Raw genomic sequence first — 24,467 nt, forward strand, 5'->3', positions numbered from 1 at the left:
AAGAAAACCTTTTTGAATCTTGTGAATTTTCACAGTCATAATTAAATGAATTGATTCAAATGTGTATGCAGTATGCATTTTGGTTTGGTAAGAGTTGTCTCTTAATTGAATGTTTAATTCAAGTTGCTTTTATATAAACGGATATAAATATGAATCATTGTAGAAAAATTATTATTTTTTTAATGTAAAGAACCTAGCACTTAAACTCATACTAAAATGATGATAAGTGAGAATTGTGTCTTGGAAGTCACGCATCAATAAACTATATACCATTGCATTTATTTACTATTTGAGTTTCAGATGATATTTGTTCAAATAAATTTAGACAATTTTGTCGAAAACTTTTTAAGTTATTTACACTGTTTAAATAAATAGTTTATTTCTTTTCTTTTTTATAGCATCTCAAATTGATACTTAGTTATAAATTGAGTACGAGTTATCTACGATGTCTTAATGTATTTGATAAATCGTAGACTAGTATAACAATCTCAACCATACAATTCGCCACTCAAATTGAAATTAGGTTTGAAAGACTACTTAACATGACAAAATCGAAGGAGAAGACTAAGTGACTTTACTGTTGTTGTGACTTTGAAACATTTAATATATTTAAAAGATAAATATATGATTAAAATAGTATTATTTATTTAGATAGAAATATTGATTTAGAGTTAAAGTTACTAAATTATCAATAGCTAAAGTCACTCAACCCTAATATCAAAATTACTCTTGGAGAATCGTTAAGGCAAAGATTAACTTTGGAGGTTCATTTATATCTTAGAAGAACATTCATGTTAAAGTCGAGCTAATACCCTCATAATCATGGGGATGAAGTTGTAGTCTCTACCAAATTATTACCCTTATGCCACATTTCTTTAATGACAAGAAACATGTGAAGAACATTTGGAGGATCATTTAGATCTTAAAAGATTGTTAGTCTTGAAGAACATTTGAACGGTCATTTAGATCTTAAAAGACCCTTCATCTTCAAGTCAATCTAATACTCTCGTAATTCTCGTGATGGGGTTGTAGTCTCCTGCCAAATTATTACCCTCACTGTCACATGTCTTTACTGACAAGTAACATGGGAACAACATACTCAAGTTCTAGATAATAATATAAGAGAGACATGTGTGATACTGAAATATGACATAGTGTGGATTAGGAAAACGTGAAAGGATTCATTTATTCTAGATTCAAAATTATGTATTTCTACTACAATTCGCGTTCACTCTAAATTACGAGAGGACTGAAAGAACTTACTCATTTTAAATGTGAATAAATAGAATAAAATAAATTCAAATTTATGTAATAAGATATTTTTACACACCTATCAACGTCCATACAATCAGATGTTGGTTCACAATTATCAACGGAAAACTTAACGAGACTCAATCATTTTAACTCTGAATTACTCTTTTAGAAACAATTATTAAATTTATGAAACACAAGTTAAATTAATTTAAATTATTATTATTATATTTGTGCTTATAGGCTATCATAATAAGAACTGAACCTTTTATTTTTCAGAAAAAAATTTAACTAGAGGAAAAGTAAAGGAAAATATGTGTAGGCAAAAACTGCAAAAGAAAAAGTAAAGAAATTGCTTTTGGAGGAAGAAAATTATCTCAAGTGTTGTAATAATTTTCAAACTTTTTTGAAAAACAACATCGAAAGAATCAAAAGAAGAAGAAGAAAACCATAATTTTCAATTTTCCATTTCCACATTCAGTTTTGATCGATGGCTTCGTCTCAGGCAATAAGGCAGAGACGCTCTCAGCCGTCGGATCCACCGGCGCCATCGTCTTCTTACTCGAAGCTCGACAAACCTGCGAAATCGGACGGCAAAGATGAAGGATTGAAGTGGGTATTGCCGTTTGTTGCTTTGGGATTGTTAAGGTATATGAGTGCTACTTCGAATATCATCCATGATTGTGATGAGGTTTTCAATTACTGGGAGCCGCTTCATTATCTTCTCTACAAAACTGGCTTCCAAACATGGGAATATAGGTAAATAAATCACTCTCTCTTGCTATTTTAACTTTGGTTAATGTTGATTTTGTATGCTTTGTATGCTTTTTTTGGGGGGTTGTGTTGCATTTTGCTTTTGTTAGGAAGATTTATCATTTTTGTGAGATGGGTTAGGGGAGAAGTGAAAAAGTTTTGATTTTGATTGTTTTTTATGTGTATCATTTGTAAATGAGATTATGGGTAAGAGTGTACACGGGTTGGGTTGGACTGGGTTTCGGTTAACTCAATCCGTAAGTGATTGGGTTGGTTCGTTTTGATTTTGACAAGGAAATGTGGGTTGGGTATATCTATAAATGAACTGGTTCGGGTAGTTAGTGAGTTGGTTCAGTTTGGGTAAGTAGGTTCGCAGGTCAATATGCACCGATGTACACCGCTAATTATGGGAGGGAAAAATAAATTTAGGGGGAAAATGTCACTTTGATTATGCTCTTGTTAGGTGTTGTCTATAACTGGGGAGAAATGAACTAAAAGAAGTATTAGCAACATAAAAAAGCATGTGTTGGACATCATTGTGGTGTGGCGGATGTGGTAGATAACCAATCCCTTAGCATTGTGGTTTGGGATTCAATACCGAGTCCTGACCAGGGATATTTTGGGTTTAGTTTAAGCTTTTTTTTTTTTTTTTGCGCTATGGTATTGGTAATGGAGTTGTGGTGTGTTTGTGTTGCAGTTCACAATTTGCTCTTCGGTCGTATTTGTACCTTTTATTTCATGAAGTAGTGGCTCGACCAGCTTTGTGGTTGTTTGGCGATGAAAAAGTAAGATTTCACCTGTGCTTGGTTATTGCTTTGTTATATAGATTGAAGTTTTCACCTTTGTCTTTTACCGTTGTAGGTTAGAGTGTTCTATGCTGTGAGATTTTTTCTTGGTTTTCTCTCAGTTGCCACAGAGACTGTTCTTGTGGTAGCTCTTTCGAGAAAGTATGGAAAACGACTGGCTTCTTATACACTTGCTATGCTGTGCTTAACCAGCGGCTGTTTCTTTGCTAGCACTAGTAAGTGAGCCTTTGGCTCTGTTTTTCGTTTCGTTATTGTGCATACTTGCCTTTGATGATAATTCTCAACCTCACTTAAAGTAAATTGATAAATAAATAAGACGTTGAGCAAGTATTCTTTATTTCATGGTTCATTATTCTTTATCAATTGTATGTTGTCTCCAGGTTTCTTGCCAAGTTCATTTTCCATGTATGCAATCTCTCTTGCTTCGGGTTTATTTCTTCTTGATAAACATGCTGCGGCAGTTGCTGTTTCTGCTATTGGTGTGATACTCGGCTGGCCTTTCTCAATCTTGGCTTTCCTTCCGGTGACACTTTATTCTTTATATATAAAATTCAAACGGGCATTTATTGCTGGGGCTGTCACATCAGTAATTCTTCTTGTAAGTCAGATTCCTCCTCTCATGTTAGCCTATTGTGGTCTAAAAATTATGCCTATACCCAATTTTTTGAAAACCAAACCGGAGATTGAACCACTGAGACCTCTAGGTCATGATTCAATTGATTTAATTAGTTCAACCACGATCGCACCTGATGACAACTGTGGTTGAACTGCTCAACCTTATTTCAATCTGGATCCAGTTCGGTTCAACCAGACTGCAATATAATCGGGATCAAAACAGCCGACGAACTGGCCGGTTCCCATTTCAACCGAGTGAAGATTGGTTATGTCTAGTTTTTAAAACATTTCTTATACTATCAAATGTTGTAACCGATTAAAACATTTCTTATAGTTGTGCATGCATCTTATATTGTTAATTTTGTAACCGTTGTAATGTTTTGCAGGCATTGTCAGCAGTTACTGACTATAAATACTATGGAAGATGGACTTCATCTGTTTTGAATCTTCTAATATACAATGTAGCTGGAGGCGGGGAAAGCCATCTTTATGGCACTGAAGGACCTCTTTTTTATCTGAAGAATGGATTTAACAATTTCAACGTTTGTTTTGTTCTTGCTATACTGTTCTTGGGATTTTTGCCTATTGTTAAGAAGAAATATGGGAGAGACCTACTGATTGTGATATCTCCTTTATACATTTGGCTGGTTTTTATGTCTCTGCAGCCACATAAAGAAGAAAGGTTTGGCAATTTTTTATACACGGTCTTCTTTTACAAATTTAAACATATTGTGTTATTTGAGGAACGGTTTCAATGCACTTGCATATTATTTTACTGTTATGTGATGAAATGGATATCAAACTCTTGTTTCCACTACTTTTGTTATAGAAATAGCTTAAAGGTAAACTCTTCTATGATAAGCGTTTAATTAAGCTATTTATCCAAACAGAGCTTTAATATAACTCCATCAGCATGTGAATCTGAGTGAAATAGTTGTGATATGCATATTGTATTGTCATTATAAGATCTACAGTTACACTGGATGCAAATTACTGATATTTTTGGTCCATCTTTCTTCCTATACCCAGGTTCCTTTATCCAATATATCCACTTATTTGTATTGCTGCTTCTGCTGTCATTGAGAGCTTTCCTGATCTTTTCCGTGACAAGTATGATTCATTTGACACTTCTATAACAGTGAAGGTGAGCTATCAATTTCTTTATATATCTGATAATATGGAAACAATAAGTACTTTTTGGATTTGACTCTTGCTAAATGCAGGTAGCCAAATTTCTGAGGCCGGTGGTTCTGAGCATTATATTATATTCCTCTCATGCTCGTACATTTTCTCTGATTCATGGCTACTCAGCTCCTATAGAGATTTACAAGCTTTTAGAGCACCACGACGATGTAGCAAATGGTGAGGATCAAACTTTTGATGGCTTTGGTTCTGTTTTATTTGTTTTTTATTTTTTTAAATGTGCAAAATTAACTGGAATACTGCAGTAGTAATTAGGTGATGTTTCATGCTGATTCACTAAATTCTGCAATTTGTAAGGAGTGCCATGTCTCCAAAAATTCATTTAAAACGGAAAGTAAATGACACTTAAAGATAAGTAATTTGTTGTAGCTTGAAAATTAGCTGTTATTTGAGTATACATAACAATTTTTTTTATCATATTGAGTGATCCCATTCCGATGTTACATAGGGATGTTTTTCTTCATTATTAAGAAATTTGCACAAATCCGTTTTCCTCTCTTGTCACATTTTCACAATCGTGACATTCACAAGGGCATTTTCTACCCCTATCTCAATTTTCCCCATTTCTACCTCTTCCCTACCTTTCTCTTCTGCTGTCACTGTGTGATTTAGATGATTTCCTTGGTTAATGTCTTGAGGTTGTACATTAAATGAACCTCGAGTCGTCAACCGCTCCAATTCAAACTCAGGTTCCTCTTCTTCATTAGATATAGGCAAGATGTCCCGATATTCTGGCTTAAAACGCCAACTAACCCATTGATGGTGTTGATTCCACCATAGCACAACTGGTGAGTAACTTGAACGCCTCTGTCAGTTTCTTTTCCTCTGGTGTTTCCCTCTTTTCGAAATGTTCCTCGATGCATAATATCCACCAGTATGCATCTTCTCCATTAAACACCCAAAATTCCAAGATTGATGGGCTGATACCGGGTGATAGAACTTGTACAAATAAACACCCAAAATTTACTAAAACATAATTGCTCTAAATAATATACTTACTGCCACTAATAACATAATAACTTCCTAGTAATATTTAGTAATAAGAGGTTTTGTATTAATAGCACTTTGTTCCTTTTTGTTGCAGGTTCTGTACTTTGTGTTGGAAGTGAATGGCATCGCTACCCATCATCGTTTCTCGTCCCAGATTTTGTGGGACAAGTTCGATGGGTCGATGATGGCTTTGGAGGTCTTCTTCCCTTCCAATTTAATTCTACCCTAGGCGGAACTTCTGCAGCACCGCCATACTTTAACAACAAAAACATAGCATCAGAAAAGCAATTTGTAAGTTGGCTGGAACTCCATATTTGTTTCATCCAAGTTTTAATACTTTGAAACAAATTTTCCCCGTAGTTCTTTGGCTCTTGTCATTTTTTGTTAGAAGGAAACTGACTAGTGACTTAACATTGATTTGGCAGCTTCATGATATCGATGAATGCACTTTCCTTGTTGAGCTGCAGCTAAAGCGACCTTACCTGACACGCGGTAGCGACATGTCAACATGGGAGGTAAGAAACATTCATGAGAATTTTCATATTAAATGCTAACAGTAACATCTTCTAAACATGTTCTGATGTATCATATGTATGTCAGACCGTTGCCGCATTACCTTATCTGGACAGGGAGCTTTCGCCAGCTTTATACAGGTCGTTTTTCATCCCTTACCTCTGGCAAGAAAAGAATGTTTTCGGCATGTATAAACTTCTCAGAAGAGTAATCCACTGATTCTTTTTGACCGGAGAAAGAACATTTGAATAGTCCTTGATTGTGGCGGTGGGATATACATGAAAAATACAGTTTTGTTAGACAGTAATCTTGTAGGATTTTCCCATGCCGTTGTTGTTGAGTATTTTGATTTAGTTCTAATCTTCACTTAAATGTCTACAATGTTGTTCCTGCTGAAACATCTATTTTACTAAACTTGTATAGTTGAAGTCTAATGTTACTCCAATTATTACCATCGAAATAGTAACATATCTTCACTCCTGCAATGTTTATATGATTCCAACCACAGTGGCAACACTTAACATCATGCAAAAATAAACTTGATCTTATGCCTTAGCAGATTATCAACCAATTCTTTCAGTTTTTGCAATTAAAATTATTATAGTTTTTCTTCAGGATGTATGATGTACTATCATATGATTATTTATTCCTTAGCAAAATTAGATTTTTCATTCTGGTGATAGTAAAAGAAAAGGATATTCTAACACAATCATGCAAACTTTTTACTAGACTATTAAAAAGCTTTTACTCACACTCCTTTCATAGTCTATAAGTACTAAATTACTATTCTTGTTGTTACATCAATTATGTCACATCCTTTCAAAAAATCAATTATGTCACATTAGCATTTGTCCTTGTCAAAAATAGTTAGCAATTTTGTCCACCGTCTAATTTTTTTATTTTAACATATGCAAATGAATAAATTTTAGGCAAATTCTTTAATACACTTGAGTAGTAGTTGGGTACCGGTATTTGGAGTATTTATTTCAAGTTATAAAATATTATTCCTTGAAAAGGATATGTTTGGTGAAAAATTGAATTTCATAGAAATGTTTGCAAATGTAAATTAATTTAGAAATTATAAAAAATATGTTTGGTGAAAAATTGAATTTCATAGAAATGTTTGCAAATTTAAATTAATTTAGAAATTATAGAAAATATAAATAAAATAAATGTAAGTATTAGTGGGAAGTTAAGTTACTTTAACTTTATTTCTATGAAAATTTTGGGTTTCCACCCTTTAGCAAGAGAATAAATATGAAAATATCATGTGTAAACAACATTCATACGAATAAAAATATATTCTGGAATAATTTAAAAATTGAAACAAACAGCGGATTGATGTATTTCCATTATCATATTCTAGGAAATGTTATTTTGTAACTTGAAACAAAAGCACCCTTAGTGTTAATTGATTTAAAATTTTAATTTTGTTAAAAATAATATAATATTAGAAAATGATGTGGGATTGAATATCTTTATTTGATTGGAAGAAGGTATCGATAGTCAATCACATTCAAAAGTATCGAAGTGTTCACCTAAATATGTTACAATTTATAAAATTATTCCTATTCCTATTTCTTTTTTATATTTACTTTTATCATAATGTCTAGGGCCGTATTTATACGGGTTTACCCAAGATCCATCCGGGAACCGGCCCAATAGAATCGGACTAATGGACAATTTTTTTGTCCAATATCCAATAACAGAACCAACCAAGTATCTAATCCTATCCAAATTTTAATCAACAACAACCAACACAAATTTCGGTCCAGTTCAAAAACAAGTATTCAGTAAATATCCAAAAATTACTGTAGTTTTTGCAATTAAAATTACTATAGTTTTTGCAATTCTTTCAGTGTTTATATGATTATTAATTCCTTAGCAAAATTAGCTTTTCCATTTTGGTGAAAAAAGAAAAGGATATTCTAATACAATCATGCAAACTTTTTACTAGACTATTAAAAAGCTTTTACTCGCACTCCTTTCATAGTCCATAAATACCAAATTATTATTCTTGTTGTTACATCAATTATGTCACATCCTTTCAAAAAAATCAATTATGTCACATTAGCATTTGTTCTTGTCAAAAATATTTAGCAATTTTGTCCACCGTCTAATTTTTATATTTAACATATGGAAATGAATAAATTTTAGGCAAATTCTTTAATACCCTTAAGTATTTTTTTTTGACAAAATACCCTTAAGTATTAGTTTACTTAATTGGATACCGATACTCTTGGGTTGTGTTTTCTTCAAGTTATAAAATATTATTCCTCGAAATCATATTTTTAGAATTATTATTCTTAGAAGTAATATTTTTATGCACGTGTTTGGTGAAAAATTGAATTTCTTAGAAATGTTTACAAATTTAAATTAATTTAGAAATTATAAAAAATATAAATAAAATAAATGTAAATATTATTGAGAAGTTAAGTTAGTTTAACTTTGGAAATCTTGAGTTTCCACCCTTTAATATGAAAATAAATATGAGAAAAATCATGTGTAAACAACATTCATATGAATAAAATATGAGAATTTCTTCACCCACCTCCCAACCTTCTTGGCCACCTCCGGTGAATTTACCACAATACCCCTTGTTTCGGAAGTTCATTTCCGAAACGGTACTTTTTTTTGGAAAAAGGTGTTTTCGGAAATGAACATCCGAAAACGTGTTTTTTTTAATATAAAATATTGATTTCGGAGATGCATCTCCGAAATAAAGTCACTTTTCAGAAAATGTGGTGTTTCGAAAGTTCATCTCCGAGTGCACCCCCCTTGGAGGAATTCGGAAATGCACTTCCGAAAATAGGTCTAGACAGAAGAAAATGAACAATTCGCTTTATTTAATTGGGTGAAAATTACAACGATAATATTACATAAAATTAAAGTTACATATTGTTAAACACGGGTAGGTGGGGATGAGAGAGTGGTGGGGAGAAAAAAAGGCTTCCAAATTTCAAAAGGTTTATTTATTATTTTAATAAAAATACGTACAAGTGAAAGTAACAAATGACGGAGGAGGTGTAACCGGAGCCGAAACATATGACGGAGGAGGTGGATGTCCGGAGGAAGAAGACCCGGAGGTACGTCCAGCGCGAGACAAAGGAGCCAATCAATGTAAGCTATAATTTATCATTATCATCAGGGGACGTCATTACAAAAAATTGGAAAAAAAATCTTATTATTTTTAATCTTGATTTTTTAGAAATGACCTCCCCAGATGATAATCATAAACTATAGCTTACATTGATTGGCTACTTTGTCTCGTGGTGGACGTATCTCCAGTTCTACTTCCTCCAGACATCCACCTCATCCGTCATATGTTCTGACCCCGGTTACCACTTCCAAAAACTAACATGATAAATCCAATACAAATACACTGTGCGATACAATCCGAAATCAGAACAAAAGAAAACAAAAACATGGTATTCTGCCCGACGAGCGTTACAAAATATACATAAAAAAAAAACACGTTATTCTTCCCGACGAGCGAACTCCTCCGAATGAAGATAATTATACCAATCCTCATACCACTCAGTCTCAGAACCATCAGCGTTGATCACGACTCTCACGCCTGAAGATTGAGCTTGAGCATCCGGGCCCCGGGCCCCCTGGGAACGAGAAGTAGAGCCGGTCGAAACCTTCTTCTTCTCCTTCACCTCCTTCACCTCCTTCACCTCCTTCACCTCTTTCACCTCTTTCTTTGAAGAATCCTTTCTTCCCTTAGCGCCCTCTCTAGAAGACATGTTCCTGTAAACAATTGAAATCGATTAATATGCGAGACAAAATAAAAAACAAAAAAATTTGAACTTCTGATATATTTCGGAAGTTCAATTCCGAAAACTGGGATGGAGGTGTTTTCGGAAATGAACTTCCGAAACACCCCTGCGATGCAATTTCCTGCAACTTCCATGGCAGACCCCTAAATCAACCTTCAAACCAAATCAAAATGCTTCTAAACAACCTAAATACTACTAACAACCTAGCCATATATCATTTATGCAATTAAAACCCTAAATAACATGCATTTGAATAATAGATCTAAAAATTTCAAAACTTACAAAGTGTTAGGATTTAGGGCTTTTGAATGTTGTTTAGCAGTGTGATTGGAGCCTTGATGCAGCTTTGGAATTCTGTTTGCACAAATTTTCGCCTCTGCCACTTTTTGTTTTGATTTAGGGTAAATGATTGGGGGAGGGGGAGTGTTTTGATAAATCTGCAGAAATCGCAGTATTTCGGAAGTGAACTTCCGAAATAATTGTTTCGGAAATGAACTTCCGAAGTAAGTCAATTTTTTTAAAAAAACACGCGTTCGGAAATAACTTCCGAAGCAGGGGTAGTTTTGGTTTTTCGCAGGAGGTGACCACCCATAGGGAGGTGGGTAAAGAAATTTTCATAAAATATACTAAGAAATAATTTTATACTGAAAAAAACACTGGATAGTTGTATTTCCAATATCGTATTCTCAGAAATATTATTTTATAACTTGAAACAAATGCACCCTTGGTGTTGATTGATTCAAACTTTTAATTTTGTTAAAAATAAAATGATATTAAAAAATAATGTAGGATTGAATATTTTTATTTGATTGGAGGAAGGTACCGGTACCCAATCAAATTCAAAGATGTTGGAGTGTTCATCTAAATTTTATGTAACACTTTATAAAATTATTCCTATTTCTTTTTTATATTTACTCTTATCATAATGTCTAGGGTCGTATTTGGGCTGGTTTACCCGAGATTCATCTGGGAATCGGCCCAATAGAATTGAATCAATGGACCGACCGAAATGCTATTTGGTTTTGGAATGGATAATTTTTTTATTAGATATCCAACAACAACAGAATCAGACCAAATATCTAATTTCATCCAAATTCTAGTTAACAGCAGCCAACACAAATTTTGGTTGATTCAACCCAAGTATCTAGTAAGTACCCTAAAGTATCAGTTCGGTTTCGGTTCCCAAAAAAGTCCATAACTATTTTGGTCCGATCTCGATTTACCCGATTACTATTTCGATCAATTTCTCGAGAGTAAATACTCGGACCGGACTGAACCGAAAAGAGTCCTAATAATGTCTAATAACTAAAAATACATACAAATGTAATATAAACTTTATGTTAACACTTTTTATGATATATATTTCTTTTGAAAATTTATATTTTTTTAAATCAAAAAATGAATTTTGTTAGACAAAGCAAGTGCCATGAATGGCGCCTAAAACACTCCAAACTTTATAAGTTAGGAAAAACCAAAAAAACAATCGTAATGAATAATTAAAATACTCTTTTACTAAATTTTTAAAATTATTGCATGTATTTGGGTAGAAAAGCAACAAAAAAATATAATGCAAGGACATTGCGAAAAAGGAAAGTTCAATAATAGTTTCTGATACCCACCTAATAAGTCCAATCCCAACCTCTAAATATCTCAAACATCACACTCACTTTGAAAAAGACATAGATGCCATTTCGTGTTAAGCTTTGATTGATAGGCATGAACCAACCACCATTCCTATTTGCTACTATGAAAAATTAATGGTGTGTTTGGTTGGAAAAAGAGTGAGAATAGAAAAATATATGAGAAAGAATATGAAAAGTGAAAAATTTATGAAAAATGTGATGGATTTGATATAATATTTGATAAAAAAGAAGATGAAAAGTAAAAAAGCAATATTAAAAAAATTTGATGTATTTCTTTTAAATGAGAAGTTAGTTAAAAAAAAATTGTAAATATGTGACAAAAGCCAAAATTGATGGGAGCTACGTTATTTTAGTGGTTAAATATGTTTGTGAATCATTCAATTTATTTAGAATCAAAACTCTATCCAAGATATGCCAATTTGAAACAAATGTTGTTTGACACTCAAATATTACAGTAGACAGCCCCTTCATGATCCTTCCTACCAGAACTTTTTGATAATATTTTTAAGGGGTTAAATATATGTCACCCACGGTAATGTAAGTGAGTTTTGGATTGTCCTTGTAATTTATTTTTTGATTCTCCACTTATAATATGAAGATTCTCTATGGCCCTGAGTTCACTATTTCAATCTATATTTTCATTTTAATCCGACGTGGCATTCAATTATTATTCTATTTGGCTTTTTTATTTTCATTTTTCAACTTTCATTTTTATCCTATTTATTTACCCCTGTAAAATCTAGGGTTACTCTCAAGATCCCAAATTAGACAAGGAGACGAAGACGAAGCAGTTGGACGCCATTGAAGCATACAAGTTTGCATCATGAGTTTGTTTCTGAACGAAAACGAACAACCATCAACTTGCACGATCGTAGACGAAGCACGAAAACGCCATTGAAGCTTCCAATGTCTGAGATTAATATTTTTCTATCTCTTTTCCAATGTCTGAGCTTGTTTCTATATTGAACATTAAACTTTTATTCGAATTTCTTTCATAGAACATACAATGTTTTAATGTAATTTTTCACCATGGGGTGAATTTATAACGGTTAAGAAGAATGATATCATATCCAGAGGTGGTGTGGATATGATACTTTCTAGTCAACACATTGACAAATGGATAATGTCTGAAATTCGTAAGTTGGTGAGTAGGTGGGGTTATAAGGAAGGAAGTTATAGGGTGTGGACGAAAATTCGTGAAATAGATGAAGATTTCTTTCAAATAAGGAAGGATGATGATGTATCAAATTTTGCTGCATATGATTGTGCAACTCAAGCTGATGGTGATATTTATCTAGAACATAATGTTAATAACAGAGAACTGAAAGTAAGAGTTCCTAAGTGTGTTAATGGGGTGACAAACATGGAAGGATTAGACGATGAGCTGGTTGAAGGTTTTAATGATAGTGAGGGGTGATAGAACTACCACTCTTATAGATATATTTGATGGAATTAATGTTAATGTACCTATAAATCATGGGGATATAGTTGCAGGATTACTAGGTAGGCCCAAAAATAAAATTAAAGATGATGAATATTGTAGTGATGAACTGGACAACTCAGATTCAGATGAATCTGGTGATGATGAATGGCACAAGTTTGAAATATTTAGGAAAGAGAAGCTCAATAAGGACTACAAGTTTAAGTGGGGTATGTAATTTAATTCTCTTGCTGATTTTAGAGAGGAAATTTGTGAGTGCTTACTATTAAATGGTAGGGAAATTACCTTTGTAAAAAATGAGAGTTATATGGTAAGGGTATAATGCAAGGCTAAATGCGGTTTTTTAATTCACATGTGTTATGGTTTTGAATAATAGATATGCAAATTCAAAGTGGATGGCTAAGGCAGTAGTGAAGAAAACGCAAACTTCTGAAGCAGTGAGAATACGAGATATTATGCAAGATATGAGAAAAAAAATTCTCTGTGGGGATTAATGTTGCTAGATCATTGAAGGTAAAGTTGATTTCAAAGAAAGTTATTGAAGGGGATGGTGATAAGTTATCTGTAAATCTATAGAGGTATGCTATTGAGTTAACAAGGGTTAAGTATGGGAATACTGTAAAGATCAATGTTGAAAGACCATTGCCATCGATACAACCAAGGTTTGGATCATTCTACTTTTGTTTTGATGGTTGTAAGAAGGGTTTCATATATGAATGCAGACCATTTATTGATGTTGATGTAGACCATTTATGTGGTTTTTACTATCTATCTTATGCACTCTAAGTGCCATTTTGGAGCTGATGCGCTAAAATAGATTCACACTTGGTCTTCAGTCCATTTTGTGCCTTTAAATCTGATGCACTTTAAGTGCCATTCTGTACCATTAAGGAACTTGTTTATGTCTTATACACTGTCATTTAACAGAATTTTAAAACAAAACACAATACCACATCACAATTGTAACAAAAACCAACTTTTTCATTAGATAAAATATCAATTGCTACAATGATAATTCATACATCATATACATCACATTTGCTTCAATATCATCTGGTACACTAAATATTACATTAACTTGACAATAATGGAGAACAAAATCCAGGACAACATCAGTGAAACATTTAAACAATAGCTTTTTTTCCTCTCCATTTCAAGCTTTTTCTTGGTCTTTTCATGCTTCTTTGAACTGACTTCTACACCAAATTGCTTACAAAAATCCTTCCCAAATTCATTTCCAAAGTCCTCCGTAAAATCCCTCAAATAAGCCACTATTTCACAATTATTGCAATTTGTGGGAATCTTTTGAGGTCTTTGAACCTGATCAACTTCATTGTCCCAGATGAATAATTCACAGCTTACCACACTATGCAATTAGGTACATAACAAAAGTAAAAGTTAATATAAAGAAAAAAAATTAACAGAACATCACCCCTGAATTTCGACATTTTCAAAATTTCCTATTAGGATTTTCAATGGTGTTTTATACCCACATCTTCATTGGTTCATTATATCCACATCCGGGTAAACTCAATCCACTTGAGTTACCAATTGATGAGGTTTTTCTTCCACCCATGTTTTCAAACTCGAAGAAGATGAAGATCGAAAAACTAGGAACATAAAGATGAAGATCAACAAAGTTGGGAATGAAGAAGATGAAGAACTAAGAAGCTTGGAACATAGACGAGGAAGGAGGTTGTAGTTCGTATACTTCAATCAATAAGAAATTGAAAATGATTTTGTAATTGGAATTGTAGGTTTTACATGTAGAATAATATTGGATGAAAATGAAAATAAAAAAGCTATGTAGAATAATAATTGGATGCCACTTCAGATTAAAATGAGAATCTAGGTTAAAATAGTGAACCCAAGGGTCATAGACAGATAATCTTCATATTATATGGGATGGATCAATTCTTCTTACCGGAGATAAACTGAAACTCGCTTACATTACATTACATTACAAAGAATTGACGTATATTTAACCATATTTTTATAACCTACCGATAAGTGATATTGGCATGTAATCATCAAGAGATTGAAAATTATCCTATTTGGGAATCAACGTCACAAAGGATGCTAAACTAGCTTTAGATAGCTTATCATTTTTATGGATTTAATTAAAAAATTCAACCATTTCAACTTTTTTTTTGGTTACAATGAGGTCCGAAGTCCGAAACAGAAAAACTAAAGCACAACAGATCTCAAAATGACACAACCATTCCTGTCTCTCTCTACAATATCTTCAAGCCATCCAGGAACCTCTTGAAAATACTTGAAACCACCATGAAGATTCTTCCCTTCCTTAGCAAGTAACTGGGCACAATCATCAATTTCTCTAAAAATGTGGTTTAATTACACCTCTTCAAAATCTCCCATCAAAGTTCTAATCTGAATAACAAGATTGCAGCCCCCACTATTTAGCTTGTTATTCTTATTGATAATATCAATCGCTACTTTCGAATCAGACTCAATCTCAACCTTCATAAACCCTTGCTCCCTTACCATTCTTAAGCCAGCGTAAATGCCCCAAAGCTCCACCATTAATAGGTTGCACTTCTCTATGAATTTGGCAAAACCACCACGCCAAGTGCCATACTCGTCCCGAATACACCCACCGCAAGCAGCAATATTGTTCCCTTGTGCACCATCTGTGTTAAGCTTAACAAAATCCGAATTCAGACACTTCCAAGCGACATAGCAATTCTCGTGGCTCCTGTTCAGGACTTTCTTATTAATTATGACATCATTTTTATAGTCCTTAACTCTTCCCTCTATAAACATCCCCACATCATAAGGCCTCACAAAATTGTCTTCATGAGCTTCTTTATTCCTCCAAGACCAAATAACATGGGATCCCATAACCCAACAATTGCACCATTCCAAATCATTATTTATTTTGCTTGAAAGATTAAGTAAAATCCAGTCATGAATATCTACATGATAAAATTCATTAGCCATATGCAGAGGAATCTTATTCTGCCACACCTGCTTCGCGAAATGACAATCACGAAGAGCATGTAACGTATGCTCGCAAGCAGAACCACACAATCTGCACTCTGCATTACCAAAACCTGCAACAAACATTCTATGATTAGAGAGCAGCCTATCATGGTTGAGGAGCCAAATAAAACTTCGAACCTGCTCCGAAGCCTGCAGCTGCCAAATAAGATTCCACGTAGTTTCTGTCATATGGTCTGTCTCCTGCATCATAACCCGATACATATGCCCTATGGAGAAAGTTCCATCTTCTTCCGTAGAAATTATAAGCTTATCCTCTCTATCTCTATTCACAAGAGGAAGAATAGCCTCTATACTCATTTTGATCTTGTTTGGAATCCAATCCATGATATGCCAATTCCAAGTCCCATCTTCTCCTACCAAATCAATTATTCTAGCATTAACCAAATCATCCAAAACTACCACACCGCTGTCACAAATGTTCTCCCCTTTATCGATCCAGTTATCCTTCCACGTCTGAATCGTATTATCATTGCAAATTCTCCAAAAACCCACATTCAACAGGTTGGCATGCGTCTTAACAATTGCTTTCCAAATATTCGAATCCGACCTCTTCGCTTCCAGATTTCCTCTAACTGTATCAGGCTTATACTTCTCGTTCATAATGATGCACCATAAGTCCTCGTCCCCATTGAGAATTTTACAACCCAATTTCATGATACAAGATTGATTCATGACAGTAAGATGTCATTGCCCAAGGCCACCATCTTTCTTAGCCATAGTAATCTTGTCCCACCCTACTGCATGATATTTCCTTTTCATCTCCGTATTGCCCCATATAAAGTTTCGTTGGATTCTTTGAATATCTTTGATGCAGGAAGTAGGCATTAAGTTTGTCATCATAGGATACATTGGGATAGCTTCTATAACACTCTTAGCTAGTGTTACTCTACCATCAAAGGAGAGATTTCCAAATCGTAAGCTTCGCCGCTATCTGATCCAACACATGCGCAAAATCGTTCTTCCTTATTGACTTACCAGTTAAGGGAATGCCCAAATACTTGCCGAAGCAATCTGTCTCCTTAATATTCGCAAGATTAGCCAATCTGGCTCTCAGCCCTTTAGGCACATTATTGGAAGAAAGCATACTAGATTTTTCTTTGTTGATTTCCTGTCCTAACATTTTACAAAATATCTCAAGCGTTTCAATAACACACAAAACTTGTTTCTCCGTAGCTTCACCAAAAATGAGAAGATCATCCGCACACATTAAATGCGAGATGTTAACTCCATTTTTACGAACTTTGAAAGGCTTCCACTTTTTATTAACAACCGCCTGCTCAATCAAATGAGACAGCTTGTCCATGCAAATATCAAAAAGATATGGCGAGATAGGGTCCCCTTGACGGATACCTGGCTGAGGGCGAAAGAAAGCACTCTTACTACCTATGATTTTTCTAACAAATTAATTTTTTTATCATGTTAAGAAAAATATCTTTCAATATCATTTCATAACCAATATAATAAATTATAAGTAGCTAATTCATAACAAACATTAAGAACAAAAAACAATCATCAATATTAACATCAAACTAGAACATACATAATGCCATGATCAATATGAATACATGAGTGTTGAATAATATTAAATCATTACTAGATTTAATGTCTTATCTATATATTCATATACGTTGGTGACCTTATAGATTATGATAATGTTGACAATAATATTAAATCACTTATTCGATACTATAAATAATTAGAGATATCTATCAACACATCACTATTATCCAAGTGACGAGAATATGTCATGTGATCTTGCGTAATTTTTCAATGAGCATAATCATAGAATTACTATTTCCCCTTATATCTATATCGAACACAAGGGATAATATGTGTAACCCTTGTATAGTTCAATATCATATTTCTTGATATTGGAGTATCATTAACCATAAATAAGTTCAATTCCTCTTATTAATTTATTTTAGTATGACCTTGTATTTTACAGTTATATTTGATGAAGGGACCGTAAATATTACTCCTATTTTGTAGAAGAGGAAAATCTTATATAAGTCACTAATTTCCGTTAACATGATTCGTAAAGTGTCAATTAACTGACCTTATAATCATTTTATTGTAGACGATATTTGAATGAGAAGAAAGCACTTAACTCTTCATATATGAATCACAGTGGTTTCAGGTTAAAGAGTACTATTTTGTTCTTAACCACAACATCCCCATCTTTGTTACACTTACTTTATTCTCGTATTGATTCTTAACTGTCCAACATTCTGTCTTGTACAAAATCGCAAGTCTCACTGCAATCCGATAAAACTTCCCTTTCAGTTTGAACGATACATTTGCATCACATAAAATACCTGGTGTCTTTCTCTATTTCAACCATTCAACTTGAGTTTGGTGGTTTGCATTCCCTTCTATTTCTCCATTATTCTATATTACCAACCCAAATTATTTAAACTGTGTGACAAATATAATAAATAAATTATTTTGATTATAAATAAATAACAAGATACAAGTTTATAATACAAACACAAAATGATTGACATCAAATGTTTACACCAACAATCTCCCTTTAACATTAAAGTGAATATTCATGTACCTAATAATCATACATCTAATATGATCATCAAGCTTCTCTTAAATAAGAGGTATTGTTTGCGGACAAACAAAAGTGTCAGGATTGTACTTTACATATCATCACATCTATCATCACATTTGTCTTGTTGATTATCTCTCGAATGAATTGATATCACCAAAATATGAGTTTGGACCCTAGGTGAGATATAGGCTCGATTTTTTTACCAATATGCCACAAAAATGAAAACAAAATACCAACATGCCACAAATTGAAAAAAAATCCAAATTACCCTCTTTTGCAGTTGGGGTTCGTCTATACGGCCGACCCCATGAAAAAAACTGATGCAGTTGAGGTTCGGACAACCCTTGGCCGAATGCTTGAAAAATTGTAGAAAACTTCTTAAGTCGGTTAAACAGAATACCTGACTTAACAAGTAGAAATTTCAGGTTCCACACTTGTTAAGTCAGATATCATTTTTAACCGTTTAAACAAGTTTTTTTTTTTTTTTGCAATTTTTGAAAATTTTCAAATGTTCGTCCAACGCATAGACGAACCTATGTATGGAAAAATTTTTAGTATTGATTCAGCCAATTTATGAACGAACCCCAACTACAAAAGAGGACACTTTGAAATTATATTGATATTTTGTTTTCATTTTTGTGACAGTGGTAAAAAATCTATAGGCTCCTTATCTTATCAGAATAGATATTAAAAAGAGTCATAAGTCTAAATTTTTTATCAAATTTATTAATGAACTTCTTGAATCCAAACAATCTCTTTTGTTGCATTTGAGGCAATAATATATCTAACCACTGTAGTAGAATCAAACTGTTTCCTGTTTTGAACTCTTAATTTCACAACAGCATAATTTTAAAAAATTGAGATCTTATAGAATTTATAATTTTGTTTGAAGCATAATTTTAAAAAAAATTGAGATTTTATAGAATTTATAATTTTGTATGATATGATAGTACATAACCTTAACTTAAAAAAAAATTATTCGGTGAACTATAAATTAACGGATGTTTCCATTCTACATTGCAATATTATAAGGTTTATATAACAACGGTATCTTTTTTTAACCAAAAGAGAAAATATATTAAATCAAAAGAAAACAAAGAGAAAACAACAACATAAGGGGGGACTGAACCAAAATCCCTTAAGCAAGAAGTCTAAGTCTAGGTGTACCATCCTTGTCAAACAAGTAATCTCTAAGAATATCCGTATGGACAGAGTTAAACCAAGAAAACGACTTATGTTTGAGACCAATGCTAGCCAAGATATCAGCACAAAAATTGGCCTCACAATAGATGTGCGTTATCAAAAAATCAACCGTAAGAGTGTATTTATGACAACGAGCCTAGCCTGAGTTGAGATAAGCATAATACAAATTTTCCTATGCATATTCTTATCTTGGTATTTTTTTAATATTCCTAACTTTCCAAATATGATATAGAATGTTGACAGTACACGCCACCACCACAACTAACGCTTGTGGATTCCAATTGGCATCGAGCAAACGAAGGCAATCTTTCAAATTGTGAACCGAAAGATGAGTTTCTAAAGTTTTTTGCATCCACTTCCATATGTTTCTAGCGTATGGACATTCGAAAAACAAATGATTCGAAGATTCTTGCTGAGAGAAGCATAGAAAGCATACCGAGGAAATATAACTACGGTATCTTGTTTATATATAACTCTCTCTCTCTCTCTATATATATATATATATATATATATATATATATATATATATATATATATATATATATATAATATATATATATCATTGTTCTATTTCTAAGGTTGTAATATCTTTGATTTATATAAGTAAAATATATTGTTTATTCAATAAATCTAAAAAATATATTTAGGGAGTATAACCTTACTTTCGGTCTAAATTATAAGTAAATATTCTATTTTTAGATTCATTGAGTAATGAATGTATCTACTCTACATACAAGATCAAATACATTCATTATTCAATAAATCTAAAAAGAGAATATTTACTTATAATAATGGCCAGAAGAAATAGTTATTTCCAATGCTAACTTTATTTGAATATTCCACTCCTTATTGATATTTTAGTTTCTAATAAAATAAATTAGATTCTCTTATTAAAACAAACTATGGAATAATTAAAGTATTAAACCCTCATTATGTTACCTAAAAAGTTGAGATTCAAAGTGGAAAAAAATCAACCTCAAAGGGTTGGCTCAGTTGGCAAATGAGCTTTCTCCAAAAAGGGACGGAACCGGCTAGTACCCGGGTTCGATCCCGGCTGGAGTCAAAAACGGCCTGGGGCCACGGTGCCGTCGCCTCCGAGCCCGGGTCCGGATTAGTCACGTGGGGCCCCTTTCCCCCGCGGATACCGGTCGGTTAACGCCAAAAAAAAAAAAAAATTGGAAAAAAATCATGACATAATCCATCCGTGGAGGCATGGGATGTGGACCCCACATCCATTCTTGCTTCCTTCTTTCAATTTTTGTCACCGGCAATAGCAGGTTACTTATAAATTCTCCCAACCTTTAAAAAACTGTATCTACCTTTCCTTTTACTTGCGGTTCCTCTCTCTCTCTCTCTCTCTCTCTCTCTCTCTCTCTCTCTCTACCACACAGAATTTGAGCAGAGAGATAGTGCCAGCGAAACCATGGCTTCTTCCACCAACGTCCGTGAAAACTTCGTCTTTATTGCCAAGCTAGCAGAACAAGCTGAACGCTATGACGGTTCTCTTCTTCTCTCTCTAACCCTCCTTTTGATGTTTCAAATTTGTTTATGCTTCCTCATTTTATGTTCTTTCCACTTTCCATCAACTTTTTACTTAACCCATTTTCTCTTTTTCCTTATTACATTCTTTCCTCTCATAAAGTTTCAATTTTTATTCTAAAGTTCACTTTTTTTATTTCCAACTTCATTGACCCATTACTTTACTTTCAATTGCCTTCAAGTTGTTTGTGTCAATGCTGCTTAGATTTTTGTATAGTGATGGAATAATGTGGTGTGTGCAGAAATGGTGGAAGCAATGAAGAAGCTAGCGAAGATGGATGTTGAGTTGAGTGTGGAAGAGAGAAACTTGTTCTCTGTTGGGTACAAGAATGTGGTGGGGTCAAGGAGAGCTTCATGGAGGATCCTATCATCAATTGAGCAGAAAGAGGAATCAAAAGGGAATGAGTTGAATGTTAAGCGGATTAAGGATTACAGACAGAAGGTGGAGGTGGAGCTTTCCGATATTTGCAATGACATTATGATTATTTTGGATGAGCATCTTATTCCATCCACTAACATTGCTGAGTCCACTGTGTTTTATTATAAGATGTATGTTACTATGTTTGTTTTTTTTGGTCTTGTTGTTTTTGAGGTTGTTTTGTTAATTGATCTTGATTCTGTGTTGGATTTTGGATTCTGAGGGTGTTTGTTTGGATGTAGGAAAGGAGATTATCATCGCTATTTAGCTGAATTCAAATCTGGTGATGAAAAGAAAGAGGTAGCAGATCAGTCACTTAAAGCATATCAGGTATTTTCTACAATCTGCGGTTGAAAACACTTTTGCTGTCTTTAATGTTGTTAGCTGTAAATGTAGATGATGTTTGAAAATCTTTAGTAATTTTGTAATACTGTAGTAGGTTAGATGGGGATGCTTTCATTCATATTATGTCCATTTAAGATCCTGCCATGTATGGATACCTTTCATGTCACGGCTTTTATTTGTGTTTAAGAAATTCATTCGAACATCTTTGTGCTCTATGTTTTTACAGGGTTTGGTGTTATGTTAATAAACTGTCTAGTCCTTTTTTATACATTAGTAGTTAGTTGAACCTTTTTTTTTTACGGTTCTTGCTTCATTTGGAGAATTTTATTTAACATTGTCTGTTGAGCGACTCAAGTTTCATGTTGCCTTTAACCACTTTGTTTGTAATGAAGTTTTTACCAAAACCATATCATTTTTTTGTTTTTATTTAGATAAGACTTTGTGCATGATTGGTTTGATCTATAATAATCTATATTCTTCACTTATAGGTTTCCCTTCTATACATGACCGGACAATTAAATTTCGTAAAGTAAAAATGTATAAAAAATAACTTTTTAGTATAATTAAGTTTTCTAGAAAATATCTTTGTTAGATGCTGAAAAATCATGTGCCTCCATCCTTCACGGTTATCCTTGTTTTGTTGTAGACTGTTCGGTTGTATAGAATTAATATTTTTTTCTTTCTAATGAAGAGTTTCTTTTGTTCCTCTTAAATGAATCATTTGTTTACTTTCCATAATATGATAAGATAGTGCGTCGATCCATATTTTTCAAGTTATTCGTGCTAGTCGAGAAAACATAAAAAATTTCTAGGTCCGAGCAAAAAATTCAATTGTTGAGTTTTGATGATTTGCAGAGTGCTTCTGCGACTGCTGAGAATGAATTACAACCTACGCATCCTATCCGATTGGGCCTGGCTCTAAATTTCTCAGTGTTTTATTATGAGATATTGAATTCGCCTGAAAGGTATGCGGGAATATCTATCTATATTAATAGTTCGAACTAAGGCGAGTGCAAAATAGTTATTTTGTGTAACTTGTTTTTCAGGGCCTGCCACCTTGCAAAACAAGCTTTTGACGATGGTGTCTCGGAGTTGGATTCGCTAAATGAAGATTCTTACAAGGACAGTACCTTGATCATGCAGCTGTTGCGCGACAACCTTACTTTATGGACTTCTGATATCCCAGAAGATAGCGGTAAGATAAGACTTGCACAGTTTTTATTCGTATGGTTTTAGTTATTTATATATTTTCTTTCGTCTAAACTGATTACGTGTCTAATTTTCCGTTTCAGAGGACCAGAAAATGGAAAGCGCGACTAAGAGTGGTCAAGAAGAAGAAGAATTGGGCCGCTAAGTTATCGTTGTGTCAAGTAGTGAAGCCTCGGAATGGATGGTGAAACATTTTCATCTTTGAGTTATTGTTAAATTTAGAGTTACATCATTTTTATTTGAATCATGTGTTTCATTTGTATGCTATTGTTACTGTATCTGTTTGTGTAACAAAAACATCATTGGTTTGTAATTCATGATTCCTATGCTTGCATTCTGTTACACCAAGATCAATTCATGAATTGGCCCTTATGTCAATTCTGTAACAGGTTAGATGTAGGGATGGCAAGCACCCGCGTGGCCCACCCGCATCCGAATCCGAGTCAACGGGTGAAAACTCGAGTTGACTGGATTTGGGTTCGGGTTCGGGTGCCACTCGATATTTCGAGTGCGGGTTTGGGTAGTGTGAAACCCGCACCCGAAACCCGAAATCACACCCGCTTGTATATATATATATATATATATATATATATATATATATATATATATATATATATATATATATATATATATATATATATATATATATATATATATATATATATATATATATATATATATATATAAAAATATTTTGGAAAAATGTATTTTTATGTATTTTGTTGCGGGTTTGGGTTGTGTGGGTGTTATTTTGTCACCCGAACAACATTTGGGTTCGGATGTCAATTTCGGGTGCGGATTTGGGTAGTGTGAAACCCGCACCCGACCCGTTGTCATCCTTAGTTAGATGGAATTGTGGTTTGGTTCCGATTCTGCTCATCAAATATTCAGAAGTTTTTCTTATGAGATCAAAGTGTTTTACCATAGAAAAGGAGAACTTAAGAAAATAAATGAAAATAACAAAAAAAGAAAACTGACTTTAAAAAGGTGAATAATAGAGGACCCAAACAAATATTCTTCTATTGTTTATGATTGTGGGAGCATTGTATTGAAAATGTGAAACGAGCAAAAGAAAATGTTGATTGGGACTAGCGATCTCCATGGTATGGTTTACTATGATAATCAAACCGAACCGAATTAAACTATAAAAAAAATGAATTCGAATTGAACCGAAC

The 24,467-nt window shown here is 33.4% G+C and overlaps 2 protein-coding genes across 2 annotated transcripts; both read left to right on the forward strand.

The window, feature by feature from the left end:
- The first annotated feature begins 1,537 nt into the window (after window positions 1-1,537).
- LOC131653425 (dol-P-Man:Man(6)GlcNAc(2)-PP-Dol alpha-1,2-mannosyltransferase-like) lies at window positions 1,538-6,702 on the forward strand. The gene is made up of 10 exons (XM_058923557.1): window positions 1,538-2,010; window positions 2,702-2,789; window positions 2,866-3,025; window positions 3,191-3,408; window positions 3,812-4,107; window positions 4,455-4,569; window positions 4,649-4,787; window positions 5,713-5,909; window positions 6,044-6,133; window positions 6,219-6,702. The coding sequence occupies exons 1-10, from the start codon at window positions 1,742-1,744 to the stop codon at window positions 6,348-6,350; spliced, it is 1,704 nt and encodes a 567-aa protein (XP_058779540.1). The 5' UTR covers window positions 1,538-1,741; the 3' UTR covers window positions 6,351-6,702.
- A 14,414-nt stretch (window positions 6,703-21,116) lies between these two features.
- Window positions 21,117-23,634, forward strand: LOC131653426 (14-3-3-like protein D). The gene is made up of 6 exons (XM_058923558.1): window positions 21,117-21,280; window positions 21,563-21,869; window positions 21,981-22,068; window positions 22,939-23,048; window positions 23,130-23,278; window positions 23,376-23,634. Exons 1-6 carry the CDS (start codon window positions 21,205-21,207, stop codon window positions 23,435-23,437), a joined length of 792 nt encoding a protein of 263 aa, XP_058779541.1. The 5' UTR covers window positions 21,117-21,204; the 3' UTR covers window positions 23,438-23,634.
- Window positions 23,635-24,467: the final 833 nt, after the last annotated feature.

This window comes from Vicia villosa, linkage group LG2 (genome assembly GCF_029867415.1).
Source record: "Vicia villosa cultivar HV-30 ecotype Madison, WI linkage group LG2, Vvil1.0, whole genome shotgun sequence".
Classification (NCBI taxonomy): domain Eukaryota; kingdom Viridiplantae; phylum Streptophyta; class Magnoliopsida; order Fabales; family Fabaceae; genus Vicia; species Vicia villosa.

Excerpts from the sequence above, each read along its gene's own strand:
- LOC131653425 (XM_058923557.1), top strand. The coding sequence starts at position 1,742 with ATGGCTTCGTCTCAGGCAATAAGGCAGAGACGCTCTCAGCCGTCGGAT. Across the intron at positions 2,011-2,701 it reads TTCCAAACATGGGAATATAG|TTCACAATTTGCTCTTCGGT; the intron begins GTAAATAAATCA and ends TTTGTGTTGCAG. Across the intron at positions 3,026-3,190 it reads CTGTTTCTTTGCTAGCACTA|GTTTCTTGCCAAGTTCATTT; the intron begins GTAAGTGAGCCT and ends TGTTGTCTCCAG.
- LOC131653426 (XM_058923558.1), top strand. The coding sequence starts at position 21,205 with ATGGCTTCTTCCACCAACGTCCGTGAAAACTTCGTCTTTATTGCCAAG. Across the intron at positions 21,870-21,980 it reads ACTGTGTTTTATTATAAGAT|GAAAGGAGATTATCATCGCT; the intron begins GTATGTTACTAT and ends GTTTGGATGTAG. Across the intron at positions 23,049-23,129 it reads ATATTGAATTCGCCTGAAAG|GGCCTGCCACCTTGCAAAAC; the intron begins GTATGCGGGAAT and ends CTTGTTTTTCAG.